The sequence below is a fragment of the Arachis stenosperma genome, chromosome 1 (assembly GCF_014773155.1).
Source record: "Arachis stenosperma cultivar V10309 chromosome 1, arast.V10309.gnm1.PFL2, whole genome shotgun sequence".
Lineage (NCBI taxonomy): Eukaryota > Viridiplantae > Streptophyta > Magnoliopsida > Fabales > Fabaceae > Arachis > Arachis stenosperma.
Window position 1 is genome coordinate 134,375,933 of NC_080377.1, and position 16,246 is coordinate 134,392,178.

At 35.4% G+C, this 16,246-nt stretch overlaps 1 protein-coding gene across 1 annotated transcript; it reads right to left on the reverse strand.

Annotated features, from left to right (window-relative positions):
* Nucleotides 1–4,086: 4,086 nt before the first annotated feature.
* On the reverse strand, nucleotides 4,087–9,273 carry LOC130937208 (two-component response regulator-like APRR1). The gene is made up of 7 exons (XM_057867066.1): nucleotides 8,347–9,273; nucleotides 7,453–7,614; nucleotides 7,207–7,340; nucleotides 6,756–6,920; nucleotides 6,222–6,309; nucleotides 5,900–5,941; nucleotides 4,087–5,756 (listed from the first exon to the last, which is right to left on the reverse strand). Exons 1-7 carry the CDS (start codon nucleotides 8,525–8,527, stop codon nucleotides 4,801–4,803), a joined length of 1,728 nt encoding a protein of 575 aa, XP_057723049.1. The 5' UTR covers nucleotides 8,528–9,273; the 3' UTR covers nucleotides 4,087–4,800.
* Between the last annotated feature and the right edge of the window lie 6,973 nt (nucleotides 9,274–16,246).

Sequence of the window (16,246 nt, forward strand, 5' to 3'; positions counted from 1 at the left end):
GAATCCAAGATACGTACATGGCAGGAGATTAGCTTCTTCTTCATCTATTAGCTTACAATTAGCTTAATACTGCAGGCACATGGAATTGGAACAATTTTAGCTACGAATCAACAATTATGAGTAATTATGAGTGGATTAAGCATCACATAATTAATATTTAAGTTTCCTTTGTAGAAAATCCTTCTCCAAAAGTCCAAAACCTAACAATTTCGGATAAAATAAACTAATCACTATGTCTTATTAGCGATGGAAGTGAATGAAAGAAAATAGAACATAGGAATTAAAACAAGAAAATAGCAATAGAAGAGAAAGAAGATTAGGGCTACCTGCACGGTTGAGGCGAGATCGAAGAAATGCGCGAACAAGAAATGCTCTAGTGATTTCTGTGAGAATAGCTTTGATTGAGAAATTAATAAAACAAGTAGCGCATAAATTCGAATAAGGGAAAGGAGAGCGCGAATCTCAGAAAGAGATAAAGAAATGGAAGACGTAAGGTAGAAAGAGTGAACGTAGGAGAAATGCACATTACAGTTCGAAAGGGAACAACGCAAGCAACACACAGAGAAGAGCTGGGAAGGGGTGTGATGGAGTTTCAGGGCGGTGAAAGTTCAGTGCAATGGAGGTTCAGTGCAACGGCGGTGCAAGGCTGAGAGGCGCCGCCGATAGAGCATTTGGAGGGTATGGGTGTGGAGGCGTGGGGAAGAGATATGATAAATGAGGAGGAGGTCGTATGGCCAAATCTTTATTTTAATATTTCCGACGAAATATTTTAAATTATAGACAAATTTTTTATCTGTAATAATTTAATAAAATGCAGCATTTTTGTTCATTTAAATACAGACGGATTTTTGTCGGTAATTATTTTTCATGAAAAAAACTAATTTTTTCGACAAATTCTCTTTTTCATTTGTAATTTATGTTAATTCATTTTTTGTTTCCGACGAAAATTTCCTTGCAAAATTTGTCTATATTTCCGTGGGATAAAATCTGTCGAAAATATCCGTTTGTAATAGGTATTTTTCTAGTAGTGATTTATCTAATTTATCTATCTATCTATCTATCAATTTATTTATAATGTATAAAAAAATAAATAATAACACAATAAATACTTGACATATTAGATAACTTCTAATATCATCACATAAACATTTTAGAAACATTCAAACGAAAGAAAACAAAACAATCATCACCAACAAATAGTAATGCAACCCCAAAAGCAAAAAAAAAAAAAAGTAGAAAACTATATTGAGCTACTTTTTTAAATTTACTACTTAATACATTTCAACTTTTGATAATTTCAAATGTATTCATACATGATTAAATAAAAAATACACTACTATATTATTTATTACAATTATTCGATTAAATTCTTCATATAAATATATACTATTTTATTTACACAAATTTATAATATTTAATAAAAAAATATTATGTAAAAATTATAATTCAAATTTTCTGCGCATCGCGCGTGTCAAAATCTAGTATGTATATAAATTTTTGCAGCATAATTAAATTCGGCTGAGGAATTTGTCTTCTCAGTTGGAGATATGTTCGATTTTTATTTTCCCTCTCTGATACATATAATCAATTGATTCTTAATTTCATTTTCTTTCTTATTTGTGTTCCGAATTTTCGTAAAAAAACCTGCAAGTTTAGAATAATCTTTGTATAATTTTTCAGCTTCTTCAAGCGTGTTAAAAATCATCCCAACCTTTAGAACAAGCTGCTCATCAACAATGCTCAGAAACTAAAAATAAATCGAAATCGGTGCAAAATAAGCCATATTAGAAACTAAAATACACCGAAACGAGGGAGAAAACAGATCATCAAAATAATAGAATCAAATTCAGAATTGATACATTACAATTAAATACAAACCATCAATCATGCACAGTAAATTTCACAAAAAAAAAAAAACAAAATGATTCAACTTCAGAATCATAAACTACTAACAAACTATATTAACTAGATTCAAGCCACACCTTACCACTTAATTCAATTCAAAACAATAATACAATTTGCCCTGGTTCAATTGAAAGTCTAAACCTATAAATACACCGAAAAATTTTTAAAATACACCAATTTATAATCAAAATACACCGAAACGGAAAGAAAATAGATTCATCAAAACAATAGAATCAGATTTAGAACTGGTACATTACATTCAATTCAAACCATCAACCATGAACAACAATTTTCACAAAGAAAAACATCATTATTCATCTATAGAATCATAAACTACTAACAAACAACATTAAGTAGAATCGAATCACACCTCAGTTGGTTCATTCGATTCAAAATAATAATTCACTTTGCTCTGATTCAATTGACATTCAGAGCTTGAATTCAAAAACTTAAACGAAGAGCATTGAACTTGAACGAAAAAAATGTAAAAAAATGAAGAGAACATAGAGAATGAGAAGAAATGCAGAGAACGCAGAGATGGAATGAAACGTAGAAATGTAGAAAATGCTGCAAAAATTCGAAAAAGAAAACGAAATCCAGTTGAAAAAAGAAGTTATATATTGGCACCTTGGGTGAAAAGTTTATTAGAAAAAGTGATGCGTGAGTTAAATTAGGTCAAAGTAACTTGTTTGTTTAAATCACTTGTATGTAGAAATTAATTGATATATGCATCCCCATATACACAAGGAACAAGTTACTACCTTCGAAACCTCACTCGTTACGACTTCGGAAAGGTTTGGTAACATTGTAACAATTGTTTCTTTTTTCCTTTTTTTTGGTATCAATGTCCTGGGTAAACAGCTTAATTAAGCTTCTTTTGAAAAAATAGGTTAAACAATAAATGACTATATTAAAAGTAATTTATAAATAAGTTATTTTGTGTTTGGATTTTCAGTTTTAAAAGTGCTTATTTTATAAAAATGTGATAAAAAATAGTAGTATTATGAGAAAAGTCATTTTTTTTTTACTTCTCTATAAGCTTCTAAATAGTTTTTTAGCAAGCTGCAATTTGGTTTTAAAAATTGCACCCGAGATTAATACCACTATTTTTTATAAGTCAAAAACTAAAAAAAAAAAAAGTTATTTTTAAGTTTCCAAACGGGTTCTAAATCAAATCCTATGGGTGAGGGTAAAATTGTAAAAACGCAGTTAGCTGGGAAATCAAAATTAGATCGAACGATGATCATTCTATTAGAATTGCATGGTTATTGGCAAAGATTTATCTCGAATCTCCCTTATTATACTTTATCTTGTGACTGTACGCCTATACCAATAATAATTTATGGGAGAAAGCTTTGGTGGATAACTTTTTTCAAGGGGGTAAGAAGTAATGGAAGAAGATTTTATATTTTCTTGTTAGTTGTTTGGTATGTCTATACATTGTATACAAAACTTAATCACATCAAATAAATGAACGAGAGAGAGAGAGAGAGAGAGAGAGAGATTATGCTTCCTGAACACCAGATGGTACATGAACTTGTGTAGAGAATGAGAGTTGTGCTCAATGAGGAGAGTAAAATCTACCTCTATAAAGAGAACGATAGTATTTACCCTCAAAACAGAATTTTATTCTCCCATATTTTATTGGATTGTAGTGTTTACTTTCAAACCAAACATAAATCCAACAAATTTAGCAGTTAAATTTGGGGTCCTTAATTGTATCACTTTCTGCAGATCTATCCATCAGCTGTGCCTCTAGATGCAAAGTAATATTAATAATGCTACACGACATTAGAATTTAAAATTTTTATAAGATATAAAGCACGTTTATATAAAATATAAAATATTTTTTAGATAAATCATAATAATATTTTGATATTTTACTGATATTAAAATATAAATTAAAATTTTAATTATTTTTAATATTTTTTAATTATATAAAATATTTAAAATATTTTTTATTTTAATAATTAATAATATATATTATTTTTAAATTCATTTTAAAAATATATATTAAAAATAAGATTATACTTAATAATATTTAGATGTATTCAGGTATATTCAAAAAATAATTTTTTATTTTTTATTAAGACAAAATTAGACACAGAAGACATGCATGTCAAACGAATGTCAATGAATATCATGTCCAAAAAAATGTCCAAAATACGTGAACACCACAAATAAAAGAAGTATCCATACTTCATAGTTAATATGCATCCACTAGGGGCATTATTCTTTTTTCACATATCACCAATCACAGTTTACTTGTACTGTGGGACTTGGGACTATTAATCGAGTCAATGAAGCCCCCAAAACTAATTCTATTCTTGTGTACTCAACTTCAGACAGAGACCAATACGTTAGAAAATTATATAAATATTATCCCTCGTTCAAATAAGTGTGACCCAATAGTGTACATAAGAAAATTAGGGAGGATAAATGCTTTTAGTGGTCCTGAATTTGGTTTGACAGTAGAATCTTTAGACAATACAACACTATGGAGTATGGAGTGCGCAAACATTAAGCTGTCCAACATTTTTCTCCATAAACATAAGCAACCACAACCTGCTTCAAACAGTTTCAATTACACCACCGATGCTTTTAACTGCATTGAACAGAACCAGCAATATACCTTTGAGAAGGGCTCAGTAAGACTGATCATTCGAGGAAGTGATATTCTGAGAAAAACTGAGCAAGGGCATGTGATGTGCAACTGTGCATTATAATTGAATCAGCATCCCTGATGTATCAACAGCAGATCTCACCAAATTAATGCTGATGCAATAAGTTTACCACCAAAGCAAGGAACAGCAGCTGGTCCTCGATCGGACCATTTGAACTCAAGATGGAATTGTGGCCCCTTCACCCTGTGGTTGAAGAAGCTTCTCAACATTCTCATGCATCCTCAGGAGAGGAATCATTTGCTACGTGGTTGTCTTCTTCCTCCTCATCGTCATCTTCGTCATCATAATCAGTGGAGGCAGGGTGTCCATTGAGATCCACATTGACACCATTCAACTTTCTGACAAATTGTCCCCTAACACGGGGCCGCCTTTCAGCCAGTCGTTTCCTATTGACATACCTAATTTTCTTATCAAAACAACGTTCTTTCCTTTTCTGTCTAAACTTCATCAACGCCGCTTCTCTTCTATCAACATTGCTTAATTTCACCTCTGATGAACTCGAACCTCCTAATTGTTGCCATGAATGATTCGCAGGAATCTGACCAGGCTGTAAGCATATACCCATTGGATAATATGGAAAGGACGTCATCCCGTTTGCATGAGGAGAGCAGTGGGGAAGATGATTGTATTGTGCAATCATAGACGAACTAGTATGATTCTGTAGCTCCTGCATATTCTTTTGATACAGTTGTGCTGATGATGGCATCATAACATGATTAACAACTCCTGACATATAATATGGATAAGCATGGTGAGCATTCATGCTAGATGCATCAGGCTCGGAACCATGGCATCCATTTCTTGGATGCAACACACCCTGACGATGCACTTCCTTGTGATGCTTTTGCTGTGAAACTTCCATTGATGCAGGAGGAGTGCAAGATCTCTCAATAGAAAAAGAATCAGGTATACTATTGCTGCTGGGTAAGTCCTCTTGTGAATGGCTTTCAAGTGTCTCTCCATTCTCATGTCTTTGAAGGTTACCCTTCTCTTGAGCACATGCTTGATCCATGTCTTCCATTCTCACTTGTTTAGTAGCATTCTTGTCAAGATGAACAATCTCTTCAATGTTGCTCCTTATTGTTGTTGTTGCTTTGACATAAGTGAAGAAGGCTGATGATTCTCCTATCCTTAGTTCACTCTTCTTTGGAGCAGATGAAAAATAACCTACAAATTTTTGGTAGAGCAAATAGAAAAGAATAAAAAAGAAATCGAGTGTACTCACATAGGCAACATCAGGAACTCAAACATTCCTTTTAGACTGACGTCATTTTCGTAATGGAAAAGAAAATGTGGAGAGCATAACCTACCCTCAGTAATATTGTTGTATGATTGATGCTGCCCCTGAGCACCTGTGCAATAACAAGTAATAATGAAGTATTGCCATTTGTCTTCCTCAATTTTCTTGAAATTGAACAACATAAATAGACCAAAAAAAGAAGAGAAAGAAAGATAATATAGACTAATTGTGCCATATTATGGCATTCAAACAAGTTGTCCTATACGAAGTAACCACTTCCTCATTCCATTGAGTAATTTTATTACCTCATTATTGATACTATGCAAAATTATTTAGGATATAAATTCAGATACAGTCTAGGGAAATAGCAGTTGAAGAAAAAAGAAGCATACCTGTTCGGCGATCACTAATTCCAGGCACATCAGGCGACACCAAAGAATTAGGATGCTCCTCAACAACAATATCCATGGCAACAGTAGCCTGAAAAGTATAAATGATAGACATAAATTATAACCCTCTGACCTGCAGTTGCTAGCATAAATCTGGTAAACTCATATCTTGATTTTCAAACACCTTTAGCTGGCACAACAGTTAAGAGCGCACACAGTATAATTGAAAGAAAAAAAAATTGAAACTTCCTCTATATCATCAAATGAAAAATATTTTGGTTAATTTTTACTGATAAAAGTGAACGGTGCATAAGAAAAGAGAGGGGAGTTAAGGGGATACTTTGTTTTTAACAAGTAGTTTGAAAACATTTCTAGTCGATATGAATAATAAGATGCATTCAAATATCAGATTATATGCTTTGATGGGTAGAATAGTTTGCAAAGAAAGCTAAATGTTGATTGAACTCCTTCACTATGGTGAACCCCCACTACTTCCTTTACTCATTTATTACTTATGACTGCTTTTCTGACATTTACCTCTTGTTGTTGGATAGATATTCCTGCCTCTGGATTACTGCTTCTTTTAGACTTATCATCTGTGTCATCAGAAAATAACGTGGTACTGTTTGTATTTGCATCGCTCGGGTCAGACACTACCAGGTCGAAGTCATAATTCAAGATGTTGTTCTCTACAAGTCCAAGCTGCCACCATAGACATTAAAAAAAAATGATTTCAAGGTGACTTCGACAAGATCTAAGCTGTTAGCTGTGAATTGAAAATTTTGAGAAAAGTGCCATATGCAAGATAGAGATGCTCATGCACATGAACAGCAAAACATCAGGCTAATTTGAAGGGGAGATGTCTAGCTTATCAATATCTATCAATTTATTGTTATTATATGTAAAGTATTTGCATATAATATCTCCTGTTAAATCAAAGGGAGAGGCTACCCCAACATTCATAAATATGAAGTTGGGCGATACATACCATGCGTCTCCTTCTCCACATGTGCGTCCACAAATTTAATAGTTCATTAGTGCGTAAAGGCTTAACTAGATAGTCTGCTGCTCCAAGTTTCAAGCACTTAACAACAATGGATACCTCATCTTGTGCAGACATCACTTAACCAAAAAAGAAATTCCAACACAACGATGAGGAACAGAACAAAATTTTTCTAAAATAAAGAGTTTTACAGGTTCCTTAGGAAAATGGAAAATGAAGAACCAAACTTACTTATAACAGGAATTCGGCGCAATTCTTTGTCGCGTGCTATGTACTTAAGCATCTTCATGCCCTTTTTTATTGGAAGGTCGACTTCAGCTAGTATGATGTCTATATATTGTCGCTCTGCATTCAGTGCGTCAATTACTTGCCTTGCTGACTTTACAGAAACAACTGTGGAGCGCCAAAGTTCTTGTGTTAAAATATCTCAAAATAGCAAGTCAAGAACTGCCAAAGCTTTAAATCATATAATCAAAACTGTAACCCCGCACCAAGAATTAAAAAAAAGCAACAAGACCATCACACTTATAGAAGTTAACAAGGAAGAAGGAGGGTGAACTTAGGAGTGGAGAGTCTTGCACACTTCAATACATTTGAGATCTGAGTCTTAAAAGAGAAATTTGGACCTCAAAAGTCAAAACCAAAATCACCCAAGGAAAATCTACACTGTATGTCATGTTTGTAACAGTTGCAACAAGCAACTCCCTCATAGAGGTTTGATTATGTGCATCTTATGGCAGCTGAAACTCCTCTTGGCATCAAATGGAACCCAAATATAAGAACAAAAGCATGACAACTTTTTAAGTTGAATAGATATTGTTACTCAGAACCATAGAAGTAACTCAATAACAATGAGATCAGAATCTAAGTTTGCATCTAAAGTAACAACTGTAAATTGTCCCCTCATGTTGTTGCCAACCTACAAAACCAGGGTTAATTATCTCTCATCTAAACCCCATAAAACTCAAGTTTGTAAGCATGTAAGGATCCACAAAAACACCTCTCTAGCAAATAAAATAGAATCTAAGAACAATAACATGAGCAAACCAAGTTCTAGTAATCACAAAGCAGATACAAACAATTCACTCCATACATAGAAAAGGGAGAAAAACACATAATTCATACCTTGATAAGAGCATCGAATTAGAAGAGTAAAAACCTCTTCGGAACTCTTGGAATCGTTATCACACAACAAAATCCTAACTTTGCTTCTGTCAATGAAGCCATCACCGCCACTCTTACTGTTATTACCTCCAACACCGTTGTTATTACTCTCTCTGTTCAAATTCAGCTCCTCCCTCTCCATCTCACGGGAAAAAAGAAACACGAAAAAGAGAAAAACTTTATGCTAAAGTTGAGAAATTTGAACACTAAAGAACCTCCACAGAAACCCTTCTTCCGAAAACCCAAATTATGACAGTCACAATCAATGGATCAAATTCAAAACCAAAATCCATCATATACTACAGCAAAATCTTATCCATTTTTTCCTTTAGGTTTATCGAGGTTAACCCCTATTCACCAGATGGGAAATTCTATAATACACCGGACACTGATCGGACGGTGGAGATCGAGCCGACGTGGTACGGAAATTGGATGGACAGAAGAACAGGGCGCACGTTAGCAGAACTATCCAACAAAGGCTTTCAACGTTTTTATTGAAGATTAAAAAGTCGGATTAAAAATGAAATTGGAAAAATGAGAATCCTAAATCGTAAAAGACGCTTTTGTTGTGTTTGTGTGTGATTGCTATCTCAGGTTGAGGAAGAAAAAGGAAAGAAACAACCAAAAACTGCAATGGGGTCAGAGGACGCTGGTGTAGGCTAAAGTGCGCAGGGGGCATATGATAAGTGGGAAAAGGGGGGTGGGGGTGACGTGGAAAGAGTGGGAGAGAAAAAGTGAAAGGAAAAATGAGAAAAAGGGAAAGATATGAGTGGGTGTGGATAGTTTGGTAGAGATAGATAGATGGCCACGTCACCCCTAAAAGATCTTTCTCTCTGAAACCACCAAAATATCCCAATCTCTCTCTCTCTGTCTATCACTCAAAATTGATGCAGGATGCTCTATTTTCAAACCCAAAATACTTTTGGCCATCAAAATCAAGACTCCTTCCTTGTGCAGTTCCAACCAATTACCAAGCTATGCTTTGACACATGTTATTGCCACTTGACAAATGCCTTTCTTTTTTCTTTTTTCGATTCATGTATCTCATCACAATTTTTTATAAAACAAATTGGGTTTTTCGTTAGTGATTAGTTTTCGTTAACTTGTACATATACATTTTGACCAGTATGATACATAAAGTAAAGGTCAAAAGATTAAAGCAATTATTGAATCAATCAAATTTATACGAATTTATTTATCAAAAATAGGTTTCATGAAAAGTTTTTACTCCTCAATGAACATTAAAAGGAATTTAATCAATATATATTTGTATGTATTTATATATATTTATTTTATATTTTTAATAAGATAATTAGTCATAAAAATAATTAAACTTTTTATAATAATATAATCACAATTTTTTATAAACACTAAATTTATATTCTTATTAGGTAACTAATTATTAATTGATTTTATATACCATATAATATTATTTTACTAAACGCTATTAATATAGTTTATTAATATTAAATGTTACTTTTATTTTGCGTTACCAAATGTTTGAATGTCAAAACATTTATCAGAATATTTTTTTCGATGTTTAGCTCATTGAAAATATGTTCGTTATTCGAAGTTTTTCTTGTAGAATTTATAGTCGAAGTGCAAGTGATACTCTATGTTATAACTTAATTTAAAAGTTATTTGTCAAAAGTTTTTCAATTATTTCAACTACAATCAAACTAAAAATAGGCGATGAGTGAATTTGCAAAAGCATAGATGAAAGTGGATTCGTAAAAGATGTTCTAGTATTTAAGTTAATAAGTGTTTCATATCATTATAACTTGGTTGATCCTTTCATGATTCATGCTTCAAATGTTTTAAAAAATGAGTTGGATTAGATTCAAAATTGACTCGAAATTGCGAATTACGTGTCATTTTAAATAAGACACGATATTGGGGTCATGCGTACGCATCTACCATACGTACGCGTGAATTGTGAATGATGCGTATGCACAACCTAGAAATCCTCCAATCTTTATTTCTTCATAAATTCTCCATTTTTGTATGTCTTTTATCCTTATCTTCTAAACTTTAAATCACTCAAACAAACATCTCAAGACATCGAATGGGAGGCGGTGAGCGGCTCCTCAGAAGATGGCTTGGATGAAGATACTGAGATCTGCTCCACTGGGATGTCTTCCTCCGGACAGACTCTGGAAAATGCTCCTCCCTGAGCTCCGCCTGATCCACAGGCTGAGGGTCCGCCTGATCCACAGGCTGATCGGAATGCTGGTGAGGCACCGGCACATCATGAAACGGGTGAAATGGAGCATCTGGGTGGAGCCACTGCACTGGAAACTCATGAGGCATGTCGGGATTAAACTGCGGAGTGTCAATCGGGTGATGAAAGGATGATCACGCAGAATGTACATACGAGTCCTAATCTCCACAACTACTACATAAAACCTATGCTGTACAATATCCTCGTATATATAGGGAGGGTCCATCTCGTAAAATATAACTCCGGTCTCCATCTGAAGGGGAGGAAGAAAAGGGGTAAGAGAACCGTAAAACCCTCTAAAATATAACTACGGTTCTCTTACCCCTTTTCTTCCTCCCCTTCAGATGGAGACCGGAGTTATATTTTACGAGATGGATCCTCCCTATATATACGAGGATATTGTACAGCATAGGTTTAATGTAGTAGCTGCGGAGATTAGGACTCGTATGTACATTCTGCATGATCATCCCTTCCATCACCCGATTGACACTCCACAGTTTAACCCCGACATGCCCCATGAGTTCCCACTACAGTGGCTCCACCCAGATGCTCCATTTCACCCATTTCATGATGGGCCGGTGCCTCACCAGCATCCCGATCAGCCTGCGGATCAGGCGGACCCTGAGCCTGAGCCCATGGAGGAGCATTTTCCAAAGCCTGTATTGGAGGAGGACATCCCAGTGGAGCATATCTCAGTATCTTCATCCGAGGCATCTTCTGAGGAGCTGTTCACCGCCTCTATTAGTGGACCGGCGAGTGCTGGTCAGACCAGTAGCACGAGTGCCAGTGCACCTCCTGAGATTATAGAGATTTCCGATGACGAGGACGAGGATCCTGAGGAGTGTTCTGATGTGGTTGTGATATCCTCTAACGATGATAGCTGAGGCCTGGAAGGTACGGTTGTGCCTTTTGATAGTTTTTTTTGTGTTAGCCTAGCTTTTGTGTTAATCTCTCACTTTTGATTAGACTCACTGAGAGAGTAGGGTGTACATAGTTGACTAGGCTAGTTCGGGTGCCAGCTTAAGGGTTTTCTGTACGGACCAGGGCCCGGAGTGTTGGGTTGTACTTAGTAGGATTTCTAAAGGGTTGTATGCTAACTCAGGATATATATATACAACAGTACCTGTATGCGTATATATGGTCTATGCTATGTGTTGTGATTATATATAATGCCGGCTTGTGTATGTTTAATTAGCTGTCCTCACAAGTTTTCTTATAATAGTCTTTCCAAAAACTCGATAGTACGCTAACCCGATTACAGGCTTAATAATAAATAGTAAAAGTCTCATGTGAACAAGTTGGTGACACTTGATTTCTGGTATGATCATGACTTATTGAGAATTGGGTCGTTACACATAAAATTAAAGATACTTGTAAAAAAATAGATAAAAGAAAAAATTTGAAAAAGATATGATTTTAAAATTTTAAAGATTGAAACTTTCTTAACAAGAGAACACCAAACTTAAAATTTTTCAATCAAAATAATAAAATAGGACAAGTAATTCGAAAATTATATATAAAGAAAGAAAAAGATTTTGAAAAATTTTATAAAAGATTTTCGAAAAATATAAAAAGAAAATTGAAAAAGAATTTGTTTTGAAAAAGATTTAAAAAGATAAATTTTTGAAATTAAAATTTTGACTTGACTAACAAGAAACTACCAAATTTTAAAAATTTTTGACTAAGTCAACCTAAGGAATTCGAAAATGATGAGTAAATAAAGGAAAAGATATATTTTTTAATTTAATGAGGAAAGAGAAAAACAATAAAAAGACACAAGACTTAACAATTTTGGATCAAAACAAAGAAAACAACCAAGAATACCTTGAATGTCAAGATGAAACCAAGAACTAATTTTTGGAAATCTTTAAGAAAATAAAAATACAAAGGACACCAAACTTAAAAAATTTTATACTTTGGACACTAATAATTCGAAAATGCACAAGAAAAAACAAGGAAAGACACAAAACAAGAAAAACTAAAGATCAAACAAGGAAAATAAACATGAACAACTTGAAGATCAAGAAAGAACAAGGAACATAAAACTAAAAAATATGAAGAATAAAAAGAGCATACAATTCGAAAAATTGAAAGAAAATAAAAACATGTAATTGACACCAAACTTAAAAAATGAAACTAAACTCAAACAGAAGACTCAATTATTAGTTTATTAGTTTTTTATCTATTTATTAAGAATTTTCGAAAAAAATCTAGAAAAAGAAAACAAGGATTTTAAAATTTTAACAAAAACAATAATAAAAAACTCAAAGAAAAATTAAAGATTAATAAAGAAAAATAAGATTTTTGAAAGATTTTTGAAAAGAAAATAAAAGACTCAAATTTAGTTACTCTAAACCAAAAAGATAAATTTTTCCTAATCTAAGTAACAAGATGAACCGTCAGTTGTTCAAACTCGAACAATTCCCGGCAACGGCGCCAAAAACTTGGTGCACGGAATTGCAATCACACATTTTCAACTCCGCGCAACTAACCAGCAAGTGCACTGGGTCAGCCAAGTAATATTTCCTTACGCGAATAAGGGTCGATCCCACGGAGATTGCTAGCTTAAAGCAAGCTATGGTTATCCTGTAACTCTTAGTCAGGAAATTGGTGATAAAAATGATTTTGTTTGTAAAAAGTAAAAGAGCATGAAATGAATGATACTTGTTATTCAGTAATGGAGAACAGGTTGAGGTTTCAGAGATGCTCTGTCTTCTGAATCTCTACTTTCTTATTGTCTTCTTCTCCAAACACGCATGGCTTCCTTCCATGGCAAGCTGTATGTTGGTGGATCACCGTTGTCAATGGCTACCATCCATCCTCTCAGTGAAAATGGTCCAGGTACGGTTTCTGTATGGCTAATCAACTGTCGGATCTCTTGTCTCGGATGAAAAATACCAGGCACAGCTACCGCACGGCTAATCATCTGTCGGTTCTCACTTATGTCGAAATAGGATCTCTCCATCCTTTTGCACACTGTCACTGCACCCAACATTCGTGAGTTTGAAACTCGTCACAGTCATCCCGTCCCAGATCCTACTCGAAATACCACAGACAATATTTAGACTTTTCGGATCTCAAGAATGCTGCCAATTGATTCTAGCCTCTACCACGAAGGTTCTGATCTCACGAGTTTGAATGCTGTATTGTCAAGAGATGCAAGTCAAACTCGTAGATTAGAAACACAAGAGATACGCACTCAAACTGTCGCCCAATGACTACGTGGAGCTCAGATAGAACAGAAGTGGTTGTCAAGCACACGTTCATAAATTTGAGAATGATGATGAGTGTCACGGATCATGACATTCTTCATATTGAAGTACGAGTGAGTATCTTAGAAAAGAAGCAAGCGTGATTGAATAGAAAACAATAGTAATTGCATTAATCCATTGAAACACAGCAGAGCACCTCACCCCCACCTATGGGGTTTAGAGACTCATGCCGTAGAAGATACAATATGAGATGTAAAATGTCATAAGTTACAAAATGAATCTCTAAAAGTAGTTCTTATACTAAACTAGTAACCTAGGTTTACAGAAAATGAGTAACTAAGTGCAGATAGTGCAGAAATCCACTTTCGGAGCCCACTTGGTGAGTGTTTGGGTAGAGCTTTGAAGATTTCACATGCATAGGCTATTCTTGGAGTTAAACACCCGCTTGGGTGCCAGTTTGGGCGTTTAACTCCAGCTCTGGTGCCAGTTCCGGCGTTTTACGCCAGAAAAGGGTCTCTGGCTGGTGTTTAAACGCCAGTTTTGACCATCAAATCTCGGGCAAAATATAAACTATTATACATTACTGAAAAGTCCAAGATGTTAGCTTTCCAGCCCAATTGAGAGCGCGCCAATTGAAATTTTTTAGCTCCAGAAAAACGCGTTTGAGTGCAAGGAGGTCAGAATCCAACAGCATCTATAGTCCTTTCTCAGCCTCTGAATCAGATTTTTGCTCAGGTCCGTCAATTTCAGCCAAAAAATTTCTAAAATTACAGAAAAACACACAAACTCATAGTAAAGTCCAGAAATGTGATTTTTTCATAAAAACTAATAAAAATATAATAAAAAGTAACTAAAACATACTAAAAACTACCTAAAAACAATGCTAAAAAGCGTATAAATTATCCGTTCATCAGTCGTGCCCAAAGGACTTGTTTCCCCTTCCCAACATTGATGCCTTGGTGGATGCTATGATAGGGTATAGATTCTTAAGCTTCATGGATGTGTATTCGGGATACAACCAGATCCCAATGCACCGACCTGGCGAGGACATACAAAACGGCGTTTATAACACCAGGGGGACTTATTGTTATAAGGTCATCCTGTTCAGGCTGAAGAACGTGGGAGCATCGTACCAAGGGCTAATGAACAAGGTCTTCAAGGATCATATTAGCAAGTCGGTAGAGGTCTAGTAGATTACATGCTAGTAAAGACGATCGAACCGGGCAACCTGGTAACCGACTTAAAGGTCATTTTTGACTCACTCCGGAAGCATAACATGAGGTTGAACCCCCTGAAGTGCATGTTTGCCAGGAAGGTAGGGAAATTCCTTAGATTCATGATCACACAAAGAGGAGTAGAATCTAACTCGGACAAGTGTGATGTCGTTCTTCGCATGACAAGTACTGGATGTGTAAAGGTCGTACAAAGATTAGCAGGGAGATTGACAGCTGTTCCGAGGGTTACCTGAAACGTGTAGCTCGGTCTTCTGGCAAGGCCCGAGGTGGGGGGTCTGTGACCCGAGCTGGTTGTGCTGAACGGCGGGGGGTTGTACCTGCAATGACACTCCGATGCTTAAGTTAGCATGGGTCCAAGCAGATATCAAGTAGAATTAGAGTATGAGTTATACCTGGGTGCTCCAGTGTATTTATAGTAGTTGGCTGCGATCATCCCTGGATAAGATATTCTTATCTTATCTTATCTTTTGGGAGATTCATCTCTATCTTTGCGGAACCGCCTTTCCCAGGCCCTTTCGGCCTTTAGGTTTTGGGCTTAGTTCCTTCTGATGGGCCTTTCTTTGGCCTGTTTGTCCGAGGACCGACCTCGAACGTGGGCCTTAGGTCGAGGTCGGGCCTTCTATCAGCTTTACCGAGTTTGGAGAGCTCGGTCAGGGTATGAACAGTGCCCCTGCCCGAGTTCGTCTTTTTTCGGAAGGTCGAGCTCGGGCATAGTAGTTTTTCAAAATTTGAAAACGGTCGTTTCAGCTTTTATTGCTTGTTACCGTTTCTTCCTCGATTTTCGTGCGGCGCTCTGTGGAGGCTTTATTTATTTGCCCCTTTCTTCATTTTTCTTTGTTTATTCATCACTTCTTTTCGAGCATCTTCTCTTCTTTCTCTCTGTTCTTCGTCTTCCATTTTTTGTGCGTTTTTTCTGCGCCGCCGTTTTTCCTTTCGTCGGAGCTCGTCGCTTTCTTCTTTTCCAGGTTTGCTTTTTTCGCTTTTATTCTTCGTACGCTTCTTTTTTCTGATATCTTCTATGCCCGGGTTGCCCCGAAAAGAGGCGCCGCTATTGCTTTGTATGTGTGTGTGGGGGGACTCTTTTCTCCGATCCATTTTTGTTATTCGAGTTGCTGCCTTCTTGTTTGTAAAAGAACTTTGCTTTCTTTTGTTTTTGTTGAATTTGGTTTTTCTGCCTTTGTGTGATTTTTGTC

Excerpts from the sequence above, each read along its gene's own strand:
- LOC130937208 (XM_057867066.1), bottom strand. The coding sequence starts at position 8,527 with ATGGAGAGGGAGGAGCTGAATTTGAACAGAGAGAGTAATAACAACGGT. Across the intron at positions 5,942-6,221 it reads AATTAGTGATCGCCGAACAG|GTGCTCAGGGGCAGCATCAA; the intron begins GTATGCTTCTTT and ends GTTATTGCACAG. Across the intron at positions 5,757-5,899 it reads ATACAACAATATTACTGAGG|GTTATTTTTCATCTGCTCCA; the intron begins GTAGGTTATGCT and ends AAAAATTTGTAG.